The sequence below is a fragment of the Hirundo rustica genome, chromosome 1 (genome assembly GCF_015227805.2).
Source record: "Hirundo rustica isolate bHirRus1 chromosome 1, bHirRus1.pri.v3, whole genome shotgun sequence".
Classification (NCBI taxonomy): Eukaryota; Metazoa; Chordata; class Aves; order Passeriformes; family Hirundinidae; genus Hirundo; species Hirundo rustica.
Window position 1 is genome coordinate 10,786,703 of NC_053450.1, and position 21,951 is coordinate 10,808,653.

The 21,951-nt window shown below is 39.3% G+C and overlaps 1 protein-coding gene across 1 annotated transcript in view; it reads right to left on the reverse strand.

Annotated features, from left to right (window-relative positions):
• The window catches only part of NSMCE2 (NSE2 (MMS21) homolog, SMC5-SMC6 complex SUMO ligase), a 129,501-nt gene extending 107,577 nt beyond the window's left edge, over nt 1-21,924 (reverse strand). The window contains exons 1-2 of the mRNA XM_040060249.1: nt 21,721-21,924; nt 17,975-18,122 (exon numbers count right to left, since the gene is read on the reverse strand). Of these exons, the coding sequence (XP_039916183.1) occupies nt 17,975-18,122; nt 21,721-21,924 (352 nt within the window). The remainder of the gene's footprint in view (nt 1-17,974; nt 18,123-21,720) is intronic.
• Nucleotides 21,925-21,951: the final 27 nt, after the last annotated feature.

Consider the following 21,951-nt stretch of genomic DNA (forward strand, 5'->3'; position numbering starts at 1 on the left):
TCCTTCATTTACAGATCTGAAAGTGTTAAGACTACCCTCTGCACCCCCAGTTCTGGTCTACTCAAAACTGTTGATAAATCAAGTTGGACAGCAGATCTTGAAAAAACTCTCAACCAACGCACACTCTTTAAGAACAGATTGACAGCACACTTTGAGAAGACAGCAGTGATGCTCAGCAATGAAAGGACACAGACTTATGTAGGAGAGCAGTCTCACTTCCCCCCTCAGTCTACAGAGGAGTGAAGCTTGCCACAGCACTCGAGACTATATAGACCAAGAGGAACTTAAGCAGGAGATTGATTGCTTCGGCAGCACTGAGCATACATCGTCACTTTTTCTCCTGCAGATACATGGACAGCTCCTCAGAAAACTTTCATCAAAGATTTCTTTCAAAATTCCACTTCCCTGGCATGCAACATACTTTACTTATTAAGCTGCAGAAAGACAAGAAGGTTAATACAGAAAATTCTAAACTAAAAGAAATGAGAAGCCATACAAAGGAACAGCAAAAAACTGGAGAAAGTCAAATTCATCTCCTGAACGCAGGTTTCTTCACACAGGGAAATGGTTGAAAGTAGAATGCCCAAAATATCCCCATGGAGCTGTCTGGATAGGACACTAACCACTGCAATTCGTAAGGGAAGAAAAATCACTGCTGATAAGAGGAGCAACAACCATACAGGGAATGGCAATTGGTGGAGTAAAAGGGAATGTGGGGCAATAATTGCGAAATTTCCCTCCATGTAATAGTCAGAAGCTACTTACTGCTGATGATAATGAAACCCCCAGCTTCTCAGGAAATGCCTTAACTAAGCTTTAGAATATTTGTAGCTGTGTTTCCCTCACTGGCCCCTAACAAAGCCACTCCTTTCGCATTGCAAGTTTGCACACACACAGAGTTAGAGACTGAGAGTGCATGATTTTAGAGATTAGTACTTTCACCTAGATACCAGACTCCAGTGAAAGGCAGGTATATCCCACAAAAGGAAATTACGTAAATGACAGAAAGAAAAAACCCATGCTAGATGGATGGGCCGGCTTGAGCAGGGGATTGGGCAAGATGACCTCCAGAGGTCCCTTCCAACCTCAGCCATTCTGGGTTTCCATGGCATTCTTCAACATTCAACAACCTCATCTCTAAGCCATTTTTCTGGAAGATTATTAAAGTGAGTTCAAGTCCTCTCAAGCAAAGAAGGAAGTGGAATGTGAGTTTCCAGTATTCTACCTCAGAAAAAATCTAAGCAGGAGGAGCAAAATTGAGAAGAGCATGTGAGGCAGGACTAACAGTACTTGTAAACGAAAGACCAGCACAGAGAACAAGAACAAAGGTAGCACCAGAACTATCACTTGTGAGTGATTTTTAAAGTTTCATCTTATTTTCTATTGGGCTTCTGTTAAGAAACTGCAAATTAAACTGCAACACTTGAATTTAGGTACCTGTACCTCAGTAAAGTCTTCTGAGGTTGTATTTTAGAAAAGCAAGGGTTGTGCTTTTCAGTCTGGATTTAAACATTTGCTTTATCTGGCAAGTAATGGGAAAAAAATCTTCAATTATCCATTTCTCTCTGCTTAAGGGTTTTTTTTAAAGTCAGTTGAGCCAATAGTGTCTGTTAGATTACAAACTGTGCCTGATGAAAAAACTCTTGTCTTGTATTACAAACCATTTCCCTGTAGGCTATGACTGTTTGAAATAGGAACAGTCAGTGGCCCAGGAGGCTCCTGCCAAGCCCATGGAAAAGAGACCCAAGTACATTATATTGCAGAGAATCAGAATTTTAATAGAAACAGACCATGCATGGTCTGAACACCCACCTTCAAACATCTCAATTGCTGAGTGTCCAGCTTGAAACATCTCAGGAGGCCAGTATTTCCTGTGAGAGGGTGTTGCACACATTCTGAAAACAATAATTTCAGAGTGGGCAGGGAAACTAAGGCACTTAGCATTCCTAACCATTTTTGAAAATAACTGTATTATTCTACAATAAGCACACTTTTCCTCAACCTGAAATTCCCTTAAACTCCATCACCAGCAGAACAAGGCCAACAGCGCTTTTGAAAGCAACTTCCTTACAGTACTTTTTTTTTTTCTCCAGACGACCAGGGAAGGCTAAAAAGCTATAATGATCTCAATTTAGACATGAGAGCAGTAGCAAAAATCTCTCTGATGAGGTACATCGACCACAGTGCCCAAACAGGCTGCAATGTAAAGAACAGTATTATCTCTGAACATCAAATAAATGGGTCTCATACAGAATTTGATGTAGCAAAACATTCCATGTGCTGACTTGCTTTGCTGTATAAAATCCAAAGTAAAATCTTATTCAACACAAATAGAGATGGCATAATTCAAGCTGAGGCACACAAGTAATACAAAGACATAAACTAAACTCTCATAGAAGTAAACATATTTTGCTATGAAAAGAAAAAGTTTTATAGATATCTACATATTTTTTGCTATCTATGTTTTTTTTCCTATACTTGATGCCATGTGCAGCACCAACACATGAAGACAGGTAGTATGCACACAATTTTCCCAAACAAAAATGGCCTTTTGCTTGACTAAACACTAAGGTGTGTACAATTCCCGGACTATTTCCTGCCCTTCAGACAAAAGAGACCTTTTTTCCTTACTAAATTCCAAGGTCATGGTGAGGTTAATCTTTATTTTACCAATACATGCCTACTTCATTTTGCAGAAAGACCAATTTAAAGTTAACGAAGACAACATAACTAATAAGCAGAAGCACTGAAAGGAGGATAAAGCATTTACAAGATCCAATAGTTTTGAGAAGCAACTCAAGCTCTGCACTATCATAATTCTACACCACTCTCCTGGCATTACTGTGATATCTATCCAGAATTACAGTTCTCTCTTCAGCACATGAGTAAATCAGCATTCCTCAACACTAGCATGACACAAGTGCAAGAACAGAAACACAAGTTATGTTGACAGACAAGCAGCAAGAAAACACCAAGGCTGAGATTCACATACATTTTCTTTGGCAACAAAGTGAATTTCACAGGTCCTCTCCCTAGGCACTCATCCCTGATGTTTCTCTTACGTTGCTCCTCTGCTGCCCATCAGCCAGGATAATATAGTCTTTCATAGGGCCATACTATAAATTGGATTAATGAAACAATTCAAGCTAAAAGTATCAGTTTGTCCTCCAAACCCATGCTATTCCAATAATGGAGTCTGAAATGCAGATATTCAAACAGCTATACCAGTACAATTACAGGAGTAGCAAGCAAACTGTAGCAGGATGAAGACTGGGGGAGGTGGGGAACTTCGTAAATCAACTTGTTTGCCAAGAAAAAGGTGAAGGAACCACACCTGTGTATTTTCAAATAGCACAAGGCATATGTTATCTTCTCAGAGAAATCTGACCAATCTTCCATAAAGCAAATAAAAAAACCTTCCCCATGTTTTCGTAAATATATATATATATATATATATATATATTTACTATATATAAAATACATACTTACAAACACACACATATCACTCTCTTCCCAGTGGATTTTAACATATGATGAAATTAAGGCTGAAAACAACATTTACAACTAATTTTAATGGGAAAGAATTTTCCTATGACTAACAAAATGTTTCTTGTCTCTGGAAGCATGGACATACCTGCACCACACAACAGAGCCTGGTTCAGTGCTTCGAGCTGCTGCTGACCTTGCCTTACCCAGAACGAGACATGTGAGGGCTCAGAATATTTAAAAATAAGGGGTTTTGTGCTGTCCTTCTTCCACCCAATTTTTCCTCTCAGAACTTGATAAGGTAACATTGGAATTTGGGAAAATTTTCTTGAAATATTCTCCCTTACAGGGAACAGCAAATATTTGTTAAAGCTACTCTTTGATCTTTCAGAATAGCTTGTAAAACTGATTTTTAAAATGAAGAATTTTTATTTAGAGACTTTTAATGGGTCTTTACCATTCTATAGAAGACTCACAGATTGCTTTATGTATGATTTCCCCTGGAAATGAATATCAGCAAAATATTTATATTATTATTCCAACATTCTAAATTGTTAGATCTTTCCTAAGCACAATGTCTTCTGTATTACTCAGATCTCTACTGGCACATTAAGAATCTCTACAGAGATAATCCATGCACTTTTTGTTTACAACTCAACTGTACTAATGCTTTCTCTTGCCAAAATCCAATTCTTCTCATATTTTAAATCGCACTGACAGGTGAAAAACAAATATTTTAGTGTGAAGTGCAAGTCTGTCTCTAATAAAAGGCATGATTGTTATGAGCCAGCAGTAAATAATACCATTAGGTTTTTCACAAGAAAAACTTCGCTTCTGTTAATGAACCAATTTTATTTCTCACCTTAGGGAAGCTCATTCAAAGAGTATCTTCATTAAAGTAAATGCAGTATTACTTAGAATTTCCTCCATTTAGGGGAAACAGGAAATAGGTTGGAAAGACTTTTCAGAAAAAAAAAACCAGTAAGATAGGAAAACAAGCCCTTTTCACCCAACACCTTCAAAATTCTCTGAAACATTACCTCTCTGGCCCAAAGCGGAGGCAGCCTAGCTCAGAGCTAACGAGCCCTCATCAGAGCTTATTTAATCACCGTAATGTTTCAGTAAATGTAGCTGTCTTTGTTCTGGACTTAAGCTACCCTAGTATCTGAGTCTGGTGCAGTTACATCCGAGCTGAAATCTATTTGCATGGGCAAGCCTTGTGGCACTACAGGAGCCCCATGGTGCATCAGCCCCGTCCTGGCCGGACACAGCGCCTGACCTGGGCCAGAGCACGCGACAGTCTCCTCCCCAAGTGGCCAAGGGCCGTGTCATGCACAGGTCTCGCCTTCAGTCCCCACTGCACACGAGTCAGTGCTGCTGCTGTGCACAAAGCGCTCAGCAAAGCTGAGTGACCACCAAAGTGCCCAGCAAAGCTCAGTGACCTGCTCTCTGCATGCACGCAAAGCCCCACGAGCAGGCTGCAGCGTGCACGAGCCCTAGCACAAGGGAAAGCAAAAGAACACATATCAAACAGGAAGGTAAGACCAAGACAATCCCCTGGCTCCAAGACAATCCATCGCTGTCTTATTTTAGTGCATTTCAATGGTCATAGTTACATTCACATACAAAAAACCCAAGGAATCCAAGCTAAGCTTCCACAACCAACTGCAACAGCTTCATGCAGACACAAACGAACAGTCATCAAGCACTTAAATGTTAACATTACCAACCCAAAATGAAACAGATGGGGGAGGAAAAATGCCAAAATATGTCTGGTTTTTCAATGCCCAGTATTTTGATCAGATGCTTAAAAACATTTTTTTTTTTCTCTCTCAGAACCCACACAGCCTCTCAATCTAAATTTTGACGTATCTGCTTCTACAACCCTTGGCATTCCTGACTTCAGAATTTAGAGGAAGTTTTTGGTAGCCCCAGACAGAGCATGGCTGCTCCTTTGCTAACCAGCTGGGGCATTGGCTGTACTGCAGCTGAGCAGCAAGCTCAGGGTGGGCAAACAACCCAGTTTTATAGGCAGCTTTTGAGACAAATCTGGCTGGCAGCAACTCCACATTTTACACCACTGTGAACAAAGCAGTGAAGTCTCTTAAAACAGAGCTGACACTGGTCCTCACACATAAATGAATAAACAAAAGACAAATCAGATTCATAACATACAGCTGACAACAGAAAGGTTGGGGGTTTAAAATCAGAAACATTCATCTGTAAGATTCTCAGAAATGTGAAGGTTAGTAGAAATTGATATGAGTATCATTTCCAAAGTTAATTTTTGAGAATGCAGCTACTTCCATGTGCTTTGGATATTTTCCAGTTTCTGCTAAAGAGAACTGACAGACAACACAATCAAGGTTAAACTAAATGAATCTAGAAAGCCAGTGTCCCATGCAAGCAAAGATCAGGTGATGTTCTCCACGCAAAGATCCAACTCAGCATGAATCACATATTGATACAGCTCTTGAAGTGCTAACCACGCCACAATACTAAAGCTAGTGCTTTCAGAGCCTCAAAATGACCAAAAAAACACCAAAAAACAACACACATACCAAAAAAAAACCCAAACAAACAAACAAACAGACAACCCCACCACATAATTCTCTTACACAGACAAGGCAAAGACTGCACACAAACTTTAAGAGTAATGAAAACCAGCATTTCTTTCTGCCTCTAGCAGGCTTCCTTTGCATAAAACCTCTTCTGTGAATTGGCATCTCCTCTTTTTGGCATGAATTGCTGGTATGTGGCGTTCATTCTGCTGCTTGAATGCTGGTAAGTGACAGAGCTAAATCTTTTCATTGCTAAAACTTCACTTCCCACAAAATTCATACAAAAAATGTGTCCTATTACAAGGAGCTGCTACTTTCTTAAGTGGAAAATGCATATCTCTGTGCAAAAAAAAGCAATGCAAGTCTGTATTGCCTAGGTCTCTTACACACACACAAATATTTATGATTTTGAGAGGAAACAGGAATTTGTTTGATGGCTTACAGGACACCACAAATGATAGTCTCTCAGCATGTTTTTCTACATAATGCTGTTATCTTTGTCCATAGTACGAAAAAAGGAGCTTTGGCGGGCCTCGTGGCTTCTCAAAGGGTACTTTTGAAAAAAACAGGAATATAAATTGAAACTGAATGTGGAGATGTTCTGTAACCAGAGAAGACATAAAAGGTTGCCTCTGTTTCAACTTAAACAGAGCTGGTAAACTAGGACATAGCTATCAGTCATTGTGTTATTAAAATAAATTAAATTCAGAACCATAGGACTATGGTTGAGATTTGTGTGGCTAACATGCACTAGTTGAGAGAATTTTCTCTCCTTTATACTTAAAAGCTTTTGAATTTTGTTCAATTTAAAATCTGTTTTTCTACAAAAGTGATTGGGCCAAGTCTGTACATGAAAATATATTCAGTGGAGAAGTCATGACTACCTTGACATCAGACCAAACTACATACCTTTAACAAAGCATGGATAAAATCAAAAAATACCAAGAAAATATAGAATTTGAATGAGTTACAGCATACCTAATTCTCTCAAAAACAGCTGTGAATTAGATCCACACCCACAAGTAATAAACTTCAAAAAATGAAGTCTTGTGAAAATGTCACATTAAACTACCCATGCAGTAAATGTCTACTCACCCACTACCTACTAAGATGATTAGTAAGGAAATCACAAGTTAAACTTTATTCATCTGAAGAAAAATAGGAAAGAGGTTGCAAGGTTGATTTAACTCAGAAGATATTATTGTCACTTGACATTTACATGCAATGCATAATCCCATTCCCACTTACAGTCTGGGGAAAGCCTGTTAAAATTACTTCCTTAATGTGTGAACACTTCTTTGAATTGTGTTCTTTTCATCTGCCACCTTCTCCTTAAGCCAGCTGGCTCCTTTTATTAAGTCTTTTTTAATAGGAAAGTTCATTATATGTAATTCAGGGAGCAGTTTGAGATTGTCACCTTCTACTGCATATGCATATTTCAGAACACTCTGTAGCATCTGTTGATAATGTCAAAAAGGCAAACGGTTCACACACATGGGCTGAACAGCTGTAACAAGGGACTAATCAGAATGACCACGCCTATCTTCTCATTTTCATCCACATGGATTAGTCCTTCCACTTACATGCCAGACTACTCTTCCCCTTTGTAAAAGCTAACACCTTTGTGGCAACTACAGAAGTTGCTTACATGGAAACATGTAAGGAACATGTAGGAAGGCATTCAAATATCTTTTGTCATCTAGAGACTGATGAGCATACTGTCCTGCTTAATCCTATTGCTGTGGCTTTCTTATTCCTTACTATTCCTTGTCCTTCATTACACATTCCTTTACCATTTACTCCTCTCCTCTTCTATTTCTTCTCATCCAGTTCCCCTGCTCTCACACTTTTTTCTTGAGCACTTGCTAGCCGACTTTTTGATTCCTTCTCTATGTGCAAGTGCCATCTTCCCATTGATCACAATCTTTGGGGGTCGCCTCTCACTTTCTCCCATCCTTTTATGTAATAACAGCTCTAACAGAGTCATAGCTTTTGGTTTTCTTTTATCGGCATAAAGGTCCACTAGCAAGGAAAAAAACCCTCAAATTGAAACAATGATAACAAGAAGGGCAAAAGTTCCCCAGTCATTAATAGTAACTGCTGTGTACTGCACAGTTTGGGAACTAACCTAACATAAACACTGCCTGAGGGTGGCTGGTCAGCGTGAGTGACAGCACTTGCTTACTATGCGCCCTACACAAAAGGCTGTGCTGTATGATTGATGCTCATCAGTAATGTCAGATCCTTGTTTAATGCCTAAGAGGGGTACAGGGATTGTTCTGGTTTTTAGGTTTTTGAAGAAGGGGCTGACTGTATGCTCATAATTTGTCAGATGCATCCCTATCTTTAACAGCACATAGTGGAGAATTCAGGCAAAGACTCTAAACAAACAAGCATGAGACTAAGTCCTGCTAATTGCATTTTCCTTCAATAAGCTCTCTCAGTATTCCAAAGAAAGAGCAACACAAATTACTCATGCTATGAAAGTGGGACTTAGACCAAGACTGACTAAAGCAGCTCAACTTGTGAAGTTAAAGATGCTGAAGGTGACTTGCTCATGATCCTACTACTATCATCCTGAAGATTACTGAACATAATTGGGGTTTCGATTATCAGATAGAAGATCCAGTGCCTGAAAGAAACACAAGGAAACACAAGGTTGAACTGTTTATTCAGAAATAGGATGGATTCTTCAGTTGACCTCTTGCTGAACTGTGTGTTTCACTGTAAATTTTCTTTCTGTAAGCAGTTCTAGTAGTACCTTTTTTGAATCTGTGTAAATTTCTCTTTCACATAGTATTATCCCACTAATAAACACCAGACTACCATCCTGTAGACATGGTTGTGAATCCACTCATGAACTTCATCAAAGTACAAATCTTTAGTTAATGCCCTGTGTGTATTTCAGTGGTTCAAACCATTTCATATCACCTATAATTGTGGGATCACACCTACAGTTGTTATACTTCCTATTTGTCAATTCACAAAAGGCAAGGATGGTATCTTTGCTGGTCTGTTGTCTTCTGCTGCCTTCTATTTCCCCTGTACACATATTTTTCCTGACTACCTATCCCCTACTTTTTCCAATCACCTACCACCATTACAGACAATTCACACTATTTTTAGATTCTTGTAACATAATTTCTCCAGGCACAGATGACATAAGCAAAACCAGAAGTGAATATCCACCTAGGAGTTTGAGATATTCATACATCCTCAGAAAAAATTCCTGACGTCGCTTTTTATAGAAGGCAAACTCATGTTTTGTGAACTCCAGTGACTTCCTCAAGGCCACAGTGTGATGCCAGTTTGAAAGCACAGTTAGTCCCAGCCTTGAGGACTCAGAAAAAATAGATTCAAGAGTACCTCAGTTATTTTATCTCATTCATATAATGCTATTTTGCATTCCTTGCTCTTCTTTAGAAAAAATGGTAAACAAAATGAGAAAGGAAACAAAATAATCGATGAAAATTGTAATTAAAAATATTTTACACCTCCAATTCAGACCACCAACCCCTGCCTATCCTCCCAAGGATGGTATTTTTCATGGGTTTCAGTGTCAGTAAGGAACACAAAAGTCTTGCATGCAATTCTAACTGAAAAAGCAAACATTCCCCTTTAAATTCCTGGAATTTAATCAGTACATATTACAATCTTCATTCTTTGGAGCATCAGTGTGCTATATAACATTGATGTAAATTTCATAAAACATGTCATAAAACCTGGATTTGAGTCAGAGTGTTTTTTTTGGGGTTTTTGTTTGTTTGTTTGTTTGTTTGGGTTTTGTTTGGAGGTTTTTTGGTGTTTTTTTTTTTTTACTGAAAGTATTACAAACTTCTAGTAATTAAGTCTATGTTCACTTACCAAAAAAAGTCATTTGAGTACCAAAAAACCAAGGTAAAACTAGTAACAAGTTATTGGATTCTTGAAAAGATGAACAAGGAGACAGGAAAAGAAAGGGAAAAAAAATTTTGAAAAGTATCCTGTGTCTATTTGTAGGGATCTGGATGAAGTTTCAGAATGATCACATCTATGTAAGGGCTTCTTTCATGTTTTGACCAAACGCTGAGAACATGTCATACCGTAAATTACCCAGATAAAATATTCCTCTTTGGCTTTTGTTCAAAAAGGTTGATTTATCTTTGTGCTGAAGAGCCCACACAAGACCTCTGCAGTACTTCATAGTATTTCTAAGCTGGAACAGACCATCAGCATCATTCTGTTCTGATCTCATGCATAGCAGAGGCCAAAGAACCTCACCCAGCAATTTCAAGCCTATAACTCACAGCCGTAAGCTCACTCACTCTCTCAAGGTTAACATCACTAGTACACAGAGGGTCTCCAAAAAGGTCTGTACAGCATTTAAATCCCACTTATGATCTATTTTGAAGACTACTGAGATTTTATGAGGTCTAGGACAGAGAAATTTATAGTAACTATGGGTACATGAGGTAACCCACCAGGTGACTGCAAATCTCTCTGACTCACAATGACCTTTGGGGGAGAAAACTACCCACTGCCTTAGAAAAATACATAAGAAAATGGAATAAATATTTACACATACATATGCATGTATTTGACATCAGACACTATCTAAATACCACCTACCAAAATCTGTGAAATAAAACTGTGCAGTTTTCATCTGAGCACTCATAAGAGTACTGACAAAATCCGTGACTGTTCAGCTCTGACCTTCTGCTCAGGTGCACACTGTCAACATTTCCATGAGAACACACTAAGGACAGTTATTCAGCAAGCTAAGCTTTAAATCAAGCCTGGATTTCACTCTGAATGATACTCTCTAGATCATAGCAGCTTCATGCAAGAATATATGTATAAAATGCAATTATCTGTATTGATCTGATAATATAAATTCATCTTATATTCATCTTAATTCTCCATTTATATTTGTCACTAAATGCAAGAGTGCAGTGAAAAGACACCAACACCTCTAGATCCATTACAGCAGTGAGCTCAAGAGTGCTACAGTAGGTGAAGTGAAAAGGAAAGCCTCTGCTGCCACCTAAAGGGTTTCTCTGTCCTTTGAAACTACTGAAGAAGAGGAAGATAGATACTTGGATGCACCCAGCTTAATGAGCACCCAAACCGAAAAAGAGCTATCAGAACAAAAGCTTGTTACAGCTTGATATAGCTGCTTTCCTCTCACTGCACTGCGTTCTTCTTGCAGTCAAAATTACAGCTAGGAAATAGTAACAACACTACATATTTGTTTCTTCCCACTTTGTAAATTAGAGACTACAGTAAGAGTGGTTTTGGATAAATATAAAAGAACAAAAATCTTTCATTATGAGCCATATTTTTCCAGATTTTGAAACAAGGCACATTTCAAAATTCTCCTTTTTTGGACTGCTTCTTTGAAGAACAGCTTCTAGAACCAACCAGCGTATTCCAGCAATGGGCTCATCAGTGCTAGATATAAACATTGTAAGTAGAGAGGTACAAAAAAAATTTAATCCAACTGTCTCTTCTCAAAATTTTTATATTGACCTCAGAGCATAGTGCAAAAAATGAAACTTTTTTGTTTTCAGAAAAGCATTTGACGAGAACTCAACCGGTCTTTCTTGTTTCAAATAATAAAACTACTTGAAGAAATACTCCAAGTGTAACCATTTACTTACCCACGTCAAGAAAACCTATCTTTCTCATTGTTAGCTAAAAGGTTAAATACCTGTAAAACAATACAAGAAGCACAGCACAAGAGAAGCATAAGTTAAGATTAGAAGCACATCTTTCCTAAAATGATTAATCTTAAGCGAGAGATTTGAAGGAAAGCAAAACTAGTATTTTTGAGAAAGGGAATCTGGAACATTTTATTTCCCATACCACAAAATACAAGCTTACTTTGGACAACAGGAAAAGAACTTTCCCAAGAAAGATGTAACTTTGGTGCCTACACTGAGTTTGTGCATGTCACAGATTAGCACCAGAGACATTGGTGCAGCAACAAAGCAGATCAGTGAACAAACAGCTTCTGACAGGGAAAAACCTGGGGTTAGAATAAAACCTCCTCCGTGAACAGCATGGTATCATGAGGGAATTCTTGCAGCTTCATAGGAAGCATCTAGCAGAGTCTAACACAGAAGGATAAACTTCATGCATCATTGGCTTCTCTTAATTTTCTACAGTACCTCCTCATAACTAGAAAGTATTTCTGTAGAGCAAGTGTCAGTGAAAAGCCATTTATCTCCAAGATGGACTTTGACATTCTACACTTACATCCTCCAACAAGAAAACAGAAAATCTACAGTTAGGTTCTCCAACAAGAAAAAACCTGTATTCCTACAGTGCATATAAAACTGGTTGCTACTTTCTTCTCACGGGCACCTTCACAGATACATGGACCTGTAGTGGTTTTAGGACCCAAGAGTGAAAACCAAGGTCTGATTTCTCATGAACAGTCCCTGTAACACAGACCACAGCTTTAACCATTATGAGGCCACTGTGAGGTGGTGACTTGGCCAAATCATGGTTCCTAAGTGATTCAAGGCAGGATGTGCAAGAAAACATCTTGACATGGTTTATCTTGCCTGGATAAGAACACGGCAGCAAGCAAAGTTCATCCTGCTCATTTCTTCAGTTAGAGGACCTTCATGCTCAAATTCAACTAAGTCACAAAGTGTCATTTCAGCCTATTTGATGGAATGTTCTCTGGACAAGTACCTTATGTTTGGATTATTTTTGTGAAGCACAATGATCTCTAAAACCATGGAAACTAAGAGACCATAAACATTTCAGAAGCAGGGGTGTGTCAGGAGGTTGATTTCTGGATCCCACAACAATTACATCGTAGTCATTTCATGCACAAGAACTTTGTCAATGTCAAGATTCATGCTATGGTACAACACTGCAGGAATCCTGCATTTGAATTTCCAAGGAAAATAAAGCTAGGGGGGGAAAAAAGAACAAAGAAAACAAATTAACCAAATCATTCGATATTCAGGCACAGGTACAGAATCCATTTTCATACTGGTGTTTATACCATTCCAGGTAGAAGCTTTACGTCAATGACAGAGAAAGTTAGATGGAAAGGGCCCCTCTCTCAGGGATGAACAAACTTAGAATGTTCAAGTCTGACTGGTTTTGGCTGCTGCAATGGGTTTAGAAAGTCACTGCAAAGAACAGTGGATATGCCATATAAAGTCATCCAAGTGTCTATCAAAAGGCTGGCAATAATTTCATAAAACAAGGCTAACTAAACTGCCATGTCTGTATGCTCCACACTTCTTCCTGTGTCAACAACCCTCTGCAACGTTTAGAGCTGTTCTAGTTAAAACCATTCTAAGTGAGCAGTGAGATAAGTCAAAGTAATGTGGGTTAAATCCACACAGAAAGAAATCCTACATCACTAGCGACTGTTTAACTAGTACTGAACAGACATGATGACACAAGTGGATCTCAATCAAATGGAGATGAGAAAGCAATCAGAAAAGGAGGACACTACACATGAGACGCAGTGCAGCACACACGAAGAAAAGCGCAGAGGCAGCCCTGGGACAAGGGGAACAGACAAATGAGGTAAGCAGACAGAACTGAGGTAAACTCTGCTGCCAGAAGGAGCAGGTTATGCAATGAGCAGACAAGAAAGAAAAGTCAGAGCTGTAACTCTAACTTAATCTGGGGAACATGCCACAGAATTGCATCAGTAACATTTTTAAGACCCCTGGGCCTGTTCTATACACAGTGGTAAGCAGAAAAACCCTTTAAAGGATGATAAGCAAAAAAGAGGAATTCTCAAGAAGATCCTGATAGTGCTACAGGAAGATCACTGCTATGTAATACAGATGGCAAACAGCCATGGGCAGCAGCTGACCATGACATTTTCAGCAAGTCTTTCATGAACAAGTAGCTTTTTTTTTTCCTCAAGTAAGATTACAATTCACCTGTAGTAACTGTTTCCCAAAAACAGCTATTCCACACTTATCGGCTCTGCACTTCACATTGGGAAAGGATGTGTGGTTGGAAGAATGTCCCAGACATCAAGGAAGCATCTTGCTTGCTTCTAGAAAACCCATTCAGCTAATTAGACAAAACCCTAACTGTTCATCTTTTAAATGCTTTTCAAAAGTTTTATGCTAATAAATTCTTATCTTGTCTGTAGTTAGTATACTCTCCAGACCTCCCAATTAGTTCCCATTTGTACTGGACATTCCTCCCACCTTGGATTCCAGCCAAGACAAAAATAAAGAGCAGCTGCTGGACTGGAAGCCTGGAGATGACCATGAGTTAGATTTCTTCACTTCAATAACCACAGCTCTCCACACTTTACAATCCCATATTCCTGAGAAAGTTCTGCCGAAGAAGTCACCTGAAACTGCCATCCTCAGCAAGCTGGCCAAATTTACATCCAAAAATTTTGAGCAAAGCTGGGAATGGATGTCTGTCATGGATATGCCATATTTGTCCTGAGCCAGTATATTCTTACCATAATCAGCACATCAGTCACCATGGAATTGCAGATTCCAAAAACAGATAATAAAACTTATCGTTCCAGTATTTGACATGGATGTCCATCAGTGCTTTCTAACTCTATAGAACTACTCCAACTAGATAAGTAAAGACAGTTCAACAACCAAGAGAGGATAAATTAGCAGTGCAAACACCTGTTCCTCTGTGTGCAGAGGTGTCAACACATGGTTTAATGCTCAATACTCAGAGCATCAAAATTCGGAGATGTTGCCAAAAAAGTATTTGTGACAAGTGACTTAATGAATTCTCTTTCTGCACTCACATTACTAAAGCTCAAAACCAGAATGAGGCAAGATTTAGGAAGACGCAAATTATAGCAGAACTGAGGTGATTTTACTTGCATTATAACTGATTTTGAACAGTGCCATCTTCAAATTCGCAAATCTATTAGGTCACCAATTCAGCAAAGGAAATAAGCATGTGCTTTAGCTTTAAAATATTCAGATCCTTGGAAGATTGGTGGACCACTCACGAATATCAACGTGTCCTTTCCTTCAGTATTTTACTAGGCTGAGCCACAAAATGCCCAAGAGTATTTTGAGCACAAGCAGGACAAACTGAAACCAAGGGTGCACAGTCTGTTTCTTTACTTATATCATTTATTTATATAGGAACTTTTCAAAAGACTTCTATACAAGTCTTTAAAGAAGAGAAAAATACAACCATTAGACAATGTCAGTATCTAAAAGATAATCAGCAGAAAGACTGAGAAGGACAAAAGATTTCTCTTTCTTTTTTACTCATTAAATAAAATGAGCTTTTAAATTGGCTGTTTCCCTTTCACATTCAGTTTGCTGAAAGTAATTTTCACCTCTAGATACAGATCCTTAACCCCTTCCAGGATCTTTTAAAACTCTGTCTCTTTGCCAGCAAATCATAAACACCAATGCTCAGTGCTAAAAGTCATCAGGTTCTCAACTGACAGGGAAATCTCAATCAACAATTTAATTTTGTGGGCATCAACAAAACCCTTTAAAAAGTAAGAGGTTTTTCATTATCAGATACATTAAAATTATTCTGCACACAGTTAGCTATTATTAATAATAGCCTTATTTTTATAGAGATTGTACAAGTTCATAAATGAGCAATGCTTGACCCAAATATTTAATATAAGTAATTTCTTTTCATAAAACTATACAGGAGTAGAAGAAAATAAACATTTAATAAATACATTTAACAGCATATGTTTTCAGGATTTTGTTTGAGGAAAAATTATTCACTGAACTAACTTTGCTGTCTTTTCAGTTATCTTAAGAAGCAAATATAATTTTTCTCATGTACTTGCTATGAAAAATTTTGTTACCATTCACAAAAAACAGCATTGTCCACTATGAAAGGCTAAAGGAACAAAATACATCCACAGAAAAAGTGCTTGTAAACTAAATAAACAGTTGCAACAGAATTCCTTGCTCCCACAAAGCCTGACAATAAAACCTGTCAGAAGCTGGACAGTCAAATTCTGCAAAGGAAATTAAAGCAAATTGCAAATGAGACAGGAAGAAGAACACAGAAATGTACTACCCAACTATCTCAAAATTAAATTAGTACTTTGCCTCAGAACATGAAGGCAAAGTCGTCTAGATGAGCAACAGCTCTAGAAACAGAAATTTGCCACGTATGAGCTGGAGGTAAGAGCTGAAGAGTCAAGTCCTGCAGATCAGACGATGCTAATTCTAAAACACTGAGAGTTTACCAAAGCACGTCAAGCCACAGAAACCCGTTATCTTTCCTGATGGCATTCTGTAAGAAGCAAAAGAACTTGAAGTTCAAGCAAAGTAGTCAGGAGAAGAATGAAAACCAAACCTTACAGAAGTGATAGCCTTCACTATTTGCTCATTCCATGTAAATACATCTGCAAGGAAAGGTGTAAGAGTGAAGAAGACAACTGCTGTAGGTAAAAATGTAATTTGGGAACACCAGACCAAAGAAGTATGACCTACAAAGCATACAAATCTGGAATACCTTCTCTGTGCAATGGGATGGATTATTTTAATAGAACATGCTTGATAATTCTATAACCATGATTCAACAGGAAAGTTTCCTCTGCTAGAATAAAATATGTTATGGTCTAGACAGGAGCTGTTTTCCAGTCACGTGATGTAACTTAATTGTAACCAGGTATTTCATCAGGTGTAATCTCCTCTCAGGATAGAATGCTAAAAATGGTCCTTTTGGTTACTGAGTTAAATGAACACAATAATTTCAGGCTTTTAATTAAAGATTAATGTGTCAGAAGCAGTTAAATGCGGAAGAGACATTTCCTAGGAGTACAAGGCACAGATTTACAGCTGCAGACCTGCACAGTTGAGCTTAAGTTGCCTTACACCCTTCCCTACAGGAATGCAACAGGGGCTTCTACTGAAAAGTGAAATTAATAAAAACTTTTAATTTTTGTATAATTAATTTCTGTGGTCTTGGGGATGAACGAATTCAATACATTCAATGTATTTCCATGCATTGTTTATGACAAAGTAGGAGTGATGGTGACTACTAAAGCAGAGGGGAAATGGAACTGGTGACTGCTCAGACAAGCTTTCCATTTCCTCTTCCCGCTAGAAATAACATGTCAATCATCTCTAATAGCAGTATGGATAAAAAGGTGAAAGGAGAGAGAACTATCCCACTAGACAATGAGAACAACATTAATCTTGATTTTATGTAGCTGAGTGCAAGATTTATAATGAACAGCAGAGCTTTTCTTTCAGAAGATTCTTGTTCTCCACTCTCCACTCTTTATTAAAACTATCAGGGGTTAGGAGCTTTAAAGTTTTTATTTTTGCCTAGTGAAAACCTTAACACAGATCTAAGATAGGGAAATGGGTCAGCTAATGTTTGTCTTTGAAAAGTAGCTCTGCAGCGCTCCTTTTATTGTAAAATAGCAATTACAGGACTGTCAGCAGTAATTAGAGACTTAAAGTACCCCATTTTGCAAATGTCCAAATTGAAGCACCCTAAAGGAGGCCTGATTTTCAGGAGAGACAGCATTTAAGAAAGCTGTATCCCCTAACAGGTGTCTCAAGCTTTGTATTCAAAATATTTAACATTATTTTAATATATGTTGCCCTGAATGTCAAATAAAACACACACAAAGAAGCAGTATGAGAATGAAAACTCATTTTATTCACTCACTTAAGGGGCCTTCTCCATCTCATTCAGCAACGTTGAAGTTTCTACAAAGCTGTAGGGTAACAATCACTGGAACACACTTAGTCCTGAGTGTCACAAAAGCAGGGACAATGGTTGCCAGGTATTTACATTTTAACTGAATTTATTTTTTAAATTAAATCTTTCATTTAAGTGAAATGATTGTAATGAAAACACTCTGGGCAAGCCAGAAGAGCTGTAATAAAGATTGATACTAACAGTAACTAAGTCAAAATACATAGGTCTGGGACTCATCTGTCAGATTCAGGACACAATACAAGAAAGAATATACTTACTGAAACTTTCCACAAGGTCAAGAGCAACCTGAGTAGCCACATCCATTCCAGAGTCGATGTAGGACTGGCAGTTTTTCAAAGAAGAAAGAGCAGAATCAATTGCATTGAATGATATTCTTGGACCACCTGACATCTTGAAACTGGTACTCTAGAAATAACAGGGAGAACATATTAAAAGCAGTGAGCACACAAAAAATTTGGGAGAGAAAACATAAGTTCTAATAGATAGCTAAATGCAAAGCAGTGTCAACAGAATCACTGAAGCCTTAGGGAGCAGGAATGAAAACTTAGCTCACAAGATGTCAGTAATTTCAGTTAAAGTGCAATTCATCACAGGTTTTCAATTCACCCCATATTCAGTATTAAGCAAAACTATACCACTAAAAGCACCTGGCAGTTTTCCTCTGCTCATTTCCACCACTAAAGCACTGTGAAGTTCAAACTCCATGATTATGTCTGCTTGAAAACTACTGCTCTGTTTCAGATCCAAAAGAAGATCCAAAAAAAGCCCACATGCCCAAAAACTTGGCTGGGTTATCTAGGCATATCATCAATTAGGCTAGGAAGAAATATAATTTCTCACATACATTTTAGTTTTACCAGCAGATGGCCCTTGGAAAAAATAATCTAAAAAGGGCCACTCTACTAAGAATGTACGTAAGAGTAAAACATCTAGCATCATTTTTAAATAAAAGCCCACCTTAAAAATGCTGCCTACTCCTGCCAAAGATGCTACAAACTTTTGGTACCCATGTTCCATTAGCACAAAATAAAGTCACCCAGGTACCATTGTTTATCTTCCTTACCTCCCTCTGGCTCTGCCATACACACCCACACCCACAGCCAACACCCTTGTGGGGATTAGCTTCTCTGTTATTAGTAGAACCTTCAAGTTCTACTTTTTGCCTATGCTGTGTCTATCCACACTTCTCACATCCAGCGGTTTCTTCTCAAAAATCCCTCCATTTCTGCTCTTCCTTCTTCATGTTTTGCCATAACCTACTCAGACAACACGTAGCTACTGTGAGAAACATGAACCTCGTGTGCAGAATTTTTTACTTCAAGTTACAGATTAGAAAAATTCTGCTTCAGCTTTAGATACACCCAGAAAGAAAGAAAGAAAGAAAGAAAGAAAGAAAGAAAGAAAGAAAGAAGACACAGCAAAGCAGAACTATTAGATAGACATAAATACTGCATCAGTCCATGTAAAGAATAACTAGCATGTTCAAGGACTATATTGAGGTGCCATTGGGGGAGACAGAAAGCAGAATCCACAAATTTGAGGTATACCAGAAGGGGAAGAGTTGTTCTATCAGTAACAGCCTTTAACAGGCTGTTATTGATACAACAGCAATCTGGAAAACATCTAAATAGAACATACAATGCTTTTCCCAAGCTTCGTATACCTAAGGCTGAATCTCTCTCTACTGCTCTCCCTGAGACTCCAGAACTACATCTTGCGCTCCTCCTAATCGGAACAACATTGCCACATTCCTCACAAGTACCATGCAGACCATGAGACCTGAATACCTGATGTCTCCTAATGTTTATTTCCTATAATTTTCCTTTTTTTTTCCATTTATAAAATGTGCTTGGCCAGTCAATACTATCTTTTAGTACACCATCTTTAAATCATGTGCTTCTGGCAACATTTTAGCAACAGTTCAACCTCACCACAAATTGGACTTCTTAATTACATGCAAATCTGTCTTCCTCTCTATCCTCTTCTAAAGGTGCATCGTTCCACAGATGCAGCAGGCTTCAACTACACCTCTTGTTATATCAGCTCATGCTCTCCCTGACAGAAGACCGTGACTGCTATCATTAGAGAACTTTAGAGACTGTCAAACTGACAACAGAAGACAACTGAAAAGCTCCTTATAGAACTCCCTGAAAGCAAAGAAAAATAACGCTCTTGAATATTTATTAAATCCTTCAGCTAGTATATTATTTAACTTTTTTTTAAGGTACTTGTTTGCCATCTTAGCAAGACTGTACAGAACCTTTGTGATCCCAACGTACACTATTGAATAGTCACATAAAATCATGTTAGCAGTTTTATCTTTCTGAGCCCATTTTGTGTATCAAACTAACAAAGAGAGACAATTTCCCTCTTGAACTTGGTAAATCTCTCTGAGAAAGCCTGCTGTTTTTCTGGAAATTTCACAGACATACTCTGTGAAAGCAGGAATCTGGGGAAAAAAAAAAAAAAACACAAAACAAAAAACAAAACAACAACAACAGTGAAAAGTTAAAAAGGCTCCTTCATTTTTGTGAACAAACTATACAGGAGCAGAAGTTACTGGTTATGATATTAAATCATATCACTGTAGTTGTAGGTTCATCTCAATCTGTCTTTCGGAAAGTAATTATTTCTTTTTGGGTGAATTTTCCTTTTTTGTTTTTGAATAAAAGATTATTTTTCTTAGAAACTGGTTACAATCCTGTAACGCACCAGCCTGCTTGATGATTTCAGGGGAAGGCAGTGGGATATACCCTGGGCAGTGCACGGAAAAAACAACCAAATTACCAGGAGACTCAATAACAACTTTTACTTGCAAACTTTAGAACATTCAAGTAGAATATGGCACTTGGCAAATTTTAAAACATCCAGACAAAATAAGGCACTTCCCAAACTTTAGCTCAGCAAACTTTAACTTCTCCAGACACAAGAAGACACTGGAATTTTTCAGTGCAGCTTACAACATATTTTGAGAGGAAGATGTAAGAACACCAGAGAGAGAAAGAAAAAGAAAACGAAGAGAGAGAAGGTAGATGGTCACCACCCCAGGATCCAGCAATGTCTCAGCAGCTTCTAAACCCCTGGCAGTGGAGTGTGTTTGGCACACACATTGCCTTCCTCTTATCTTCTATGCTCTGCCACCTCTGTGCTTACAGGCCCTGTTCCCCCACCACTTCTCAGCTGGCTGTTTTGAGTCAGTCAGCTGGTCCTCAGGTCTCTTATAGACAGATCCCAAGGCAAAAATTTCACTCTTTAACTTTCTAAGTGAATTCTTCAACTTCAGCTTGGAGCTGTCGATTCTGCCTTCCAAGGGAGGAGCACATTCCTCGCTGGAATTGGTTTCACTGCAGCATTTCCAACACACTCTTTTCTGCCAGGAAGGTCTTCAATGGATGCATCAAAGCACTTATCATTTGCAATCCCCAGCCCCCTCACTTCTGGAAAACACAACCTGCAAACTCCATGCTGAATGGGAGACTACTGAGGGCATTTTTTTTTTTTTTCAAGAAGTGATCAAATGGTCCAGACAGGATAAAGAACCAAAAACAACCCTACAGCTTCCATTCTCTTCCCTATTTTTAATATTTGAGGAAATGACCTAAACTTTCAATGCTTCAATATCTCAAACTGTGAAGCAGAGGTAAGAAAAAAGTATTATTTGCTTCTGTAACATCAACGCTACAGGTGTCAAGCGCTCTCCGAGCACCAGGGTCAGTGCCCGGCCCAAGCACACTCGGTGACGAGCTGCCGCAGGGAGCCCATACTTCCCCGTAGGGCGTGGGGAGCAGCGCCCGCCGAGCAGGCAGCTCCGCGCTCCCAGGCCCGCTCGCCGCCTCACCCGGTGCGGGGCAGGCCGGGCAGCGCGGGCAGTCCCGCACGGAGGGACACGGCCCCGCACCCGTGCCGCCGCCGCTCCCGCGCCCCGGCCGGGAGCACTGCCCTCGCCCGCGGAGGGGACGGGTCCGGCGGGGACAGCCAACCCTCGCCAGCGGCCGCTGCTCACCTCGTCCCCGCAGCTTGAGAGCGCGGCTGTCCCGGGGCCGCCCCCACACCGCCCTCCCGGCGGTAGAGGAAGGCGGGCGGTAGCGCCGGGTACCGGGGCAGGCGGAACCGCCTCATCAGCCGGCGCCGTCATGTGATGGGAGGGCTCGGCAGCGTCGTAGGGAGCGCCGCCGCCTCCCTTCCCTGCTTCCCACCCTCCCTCCATCCTCCTGTCCCCGCAGCCGCCGCCGTC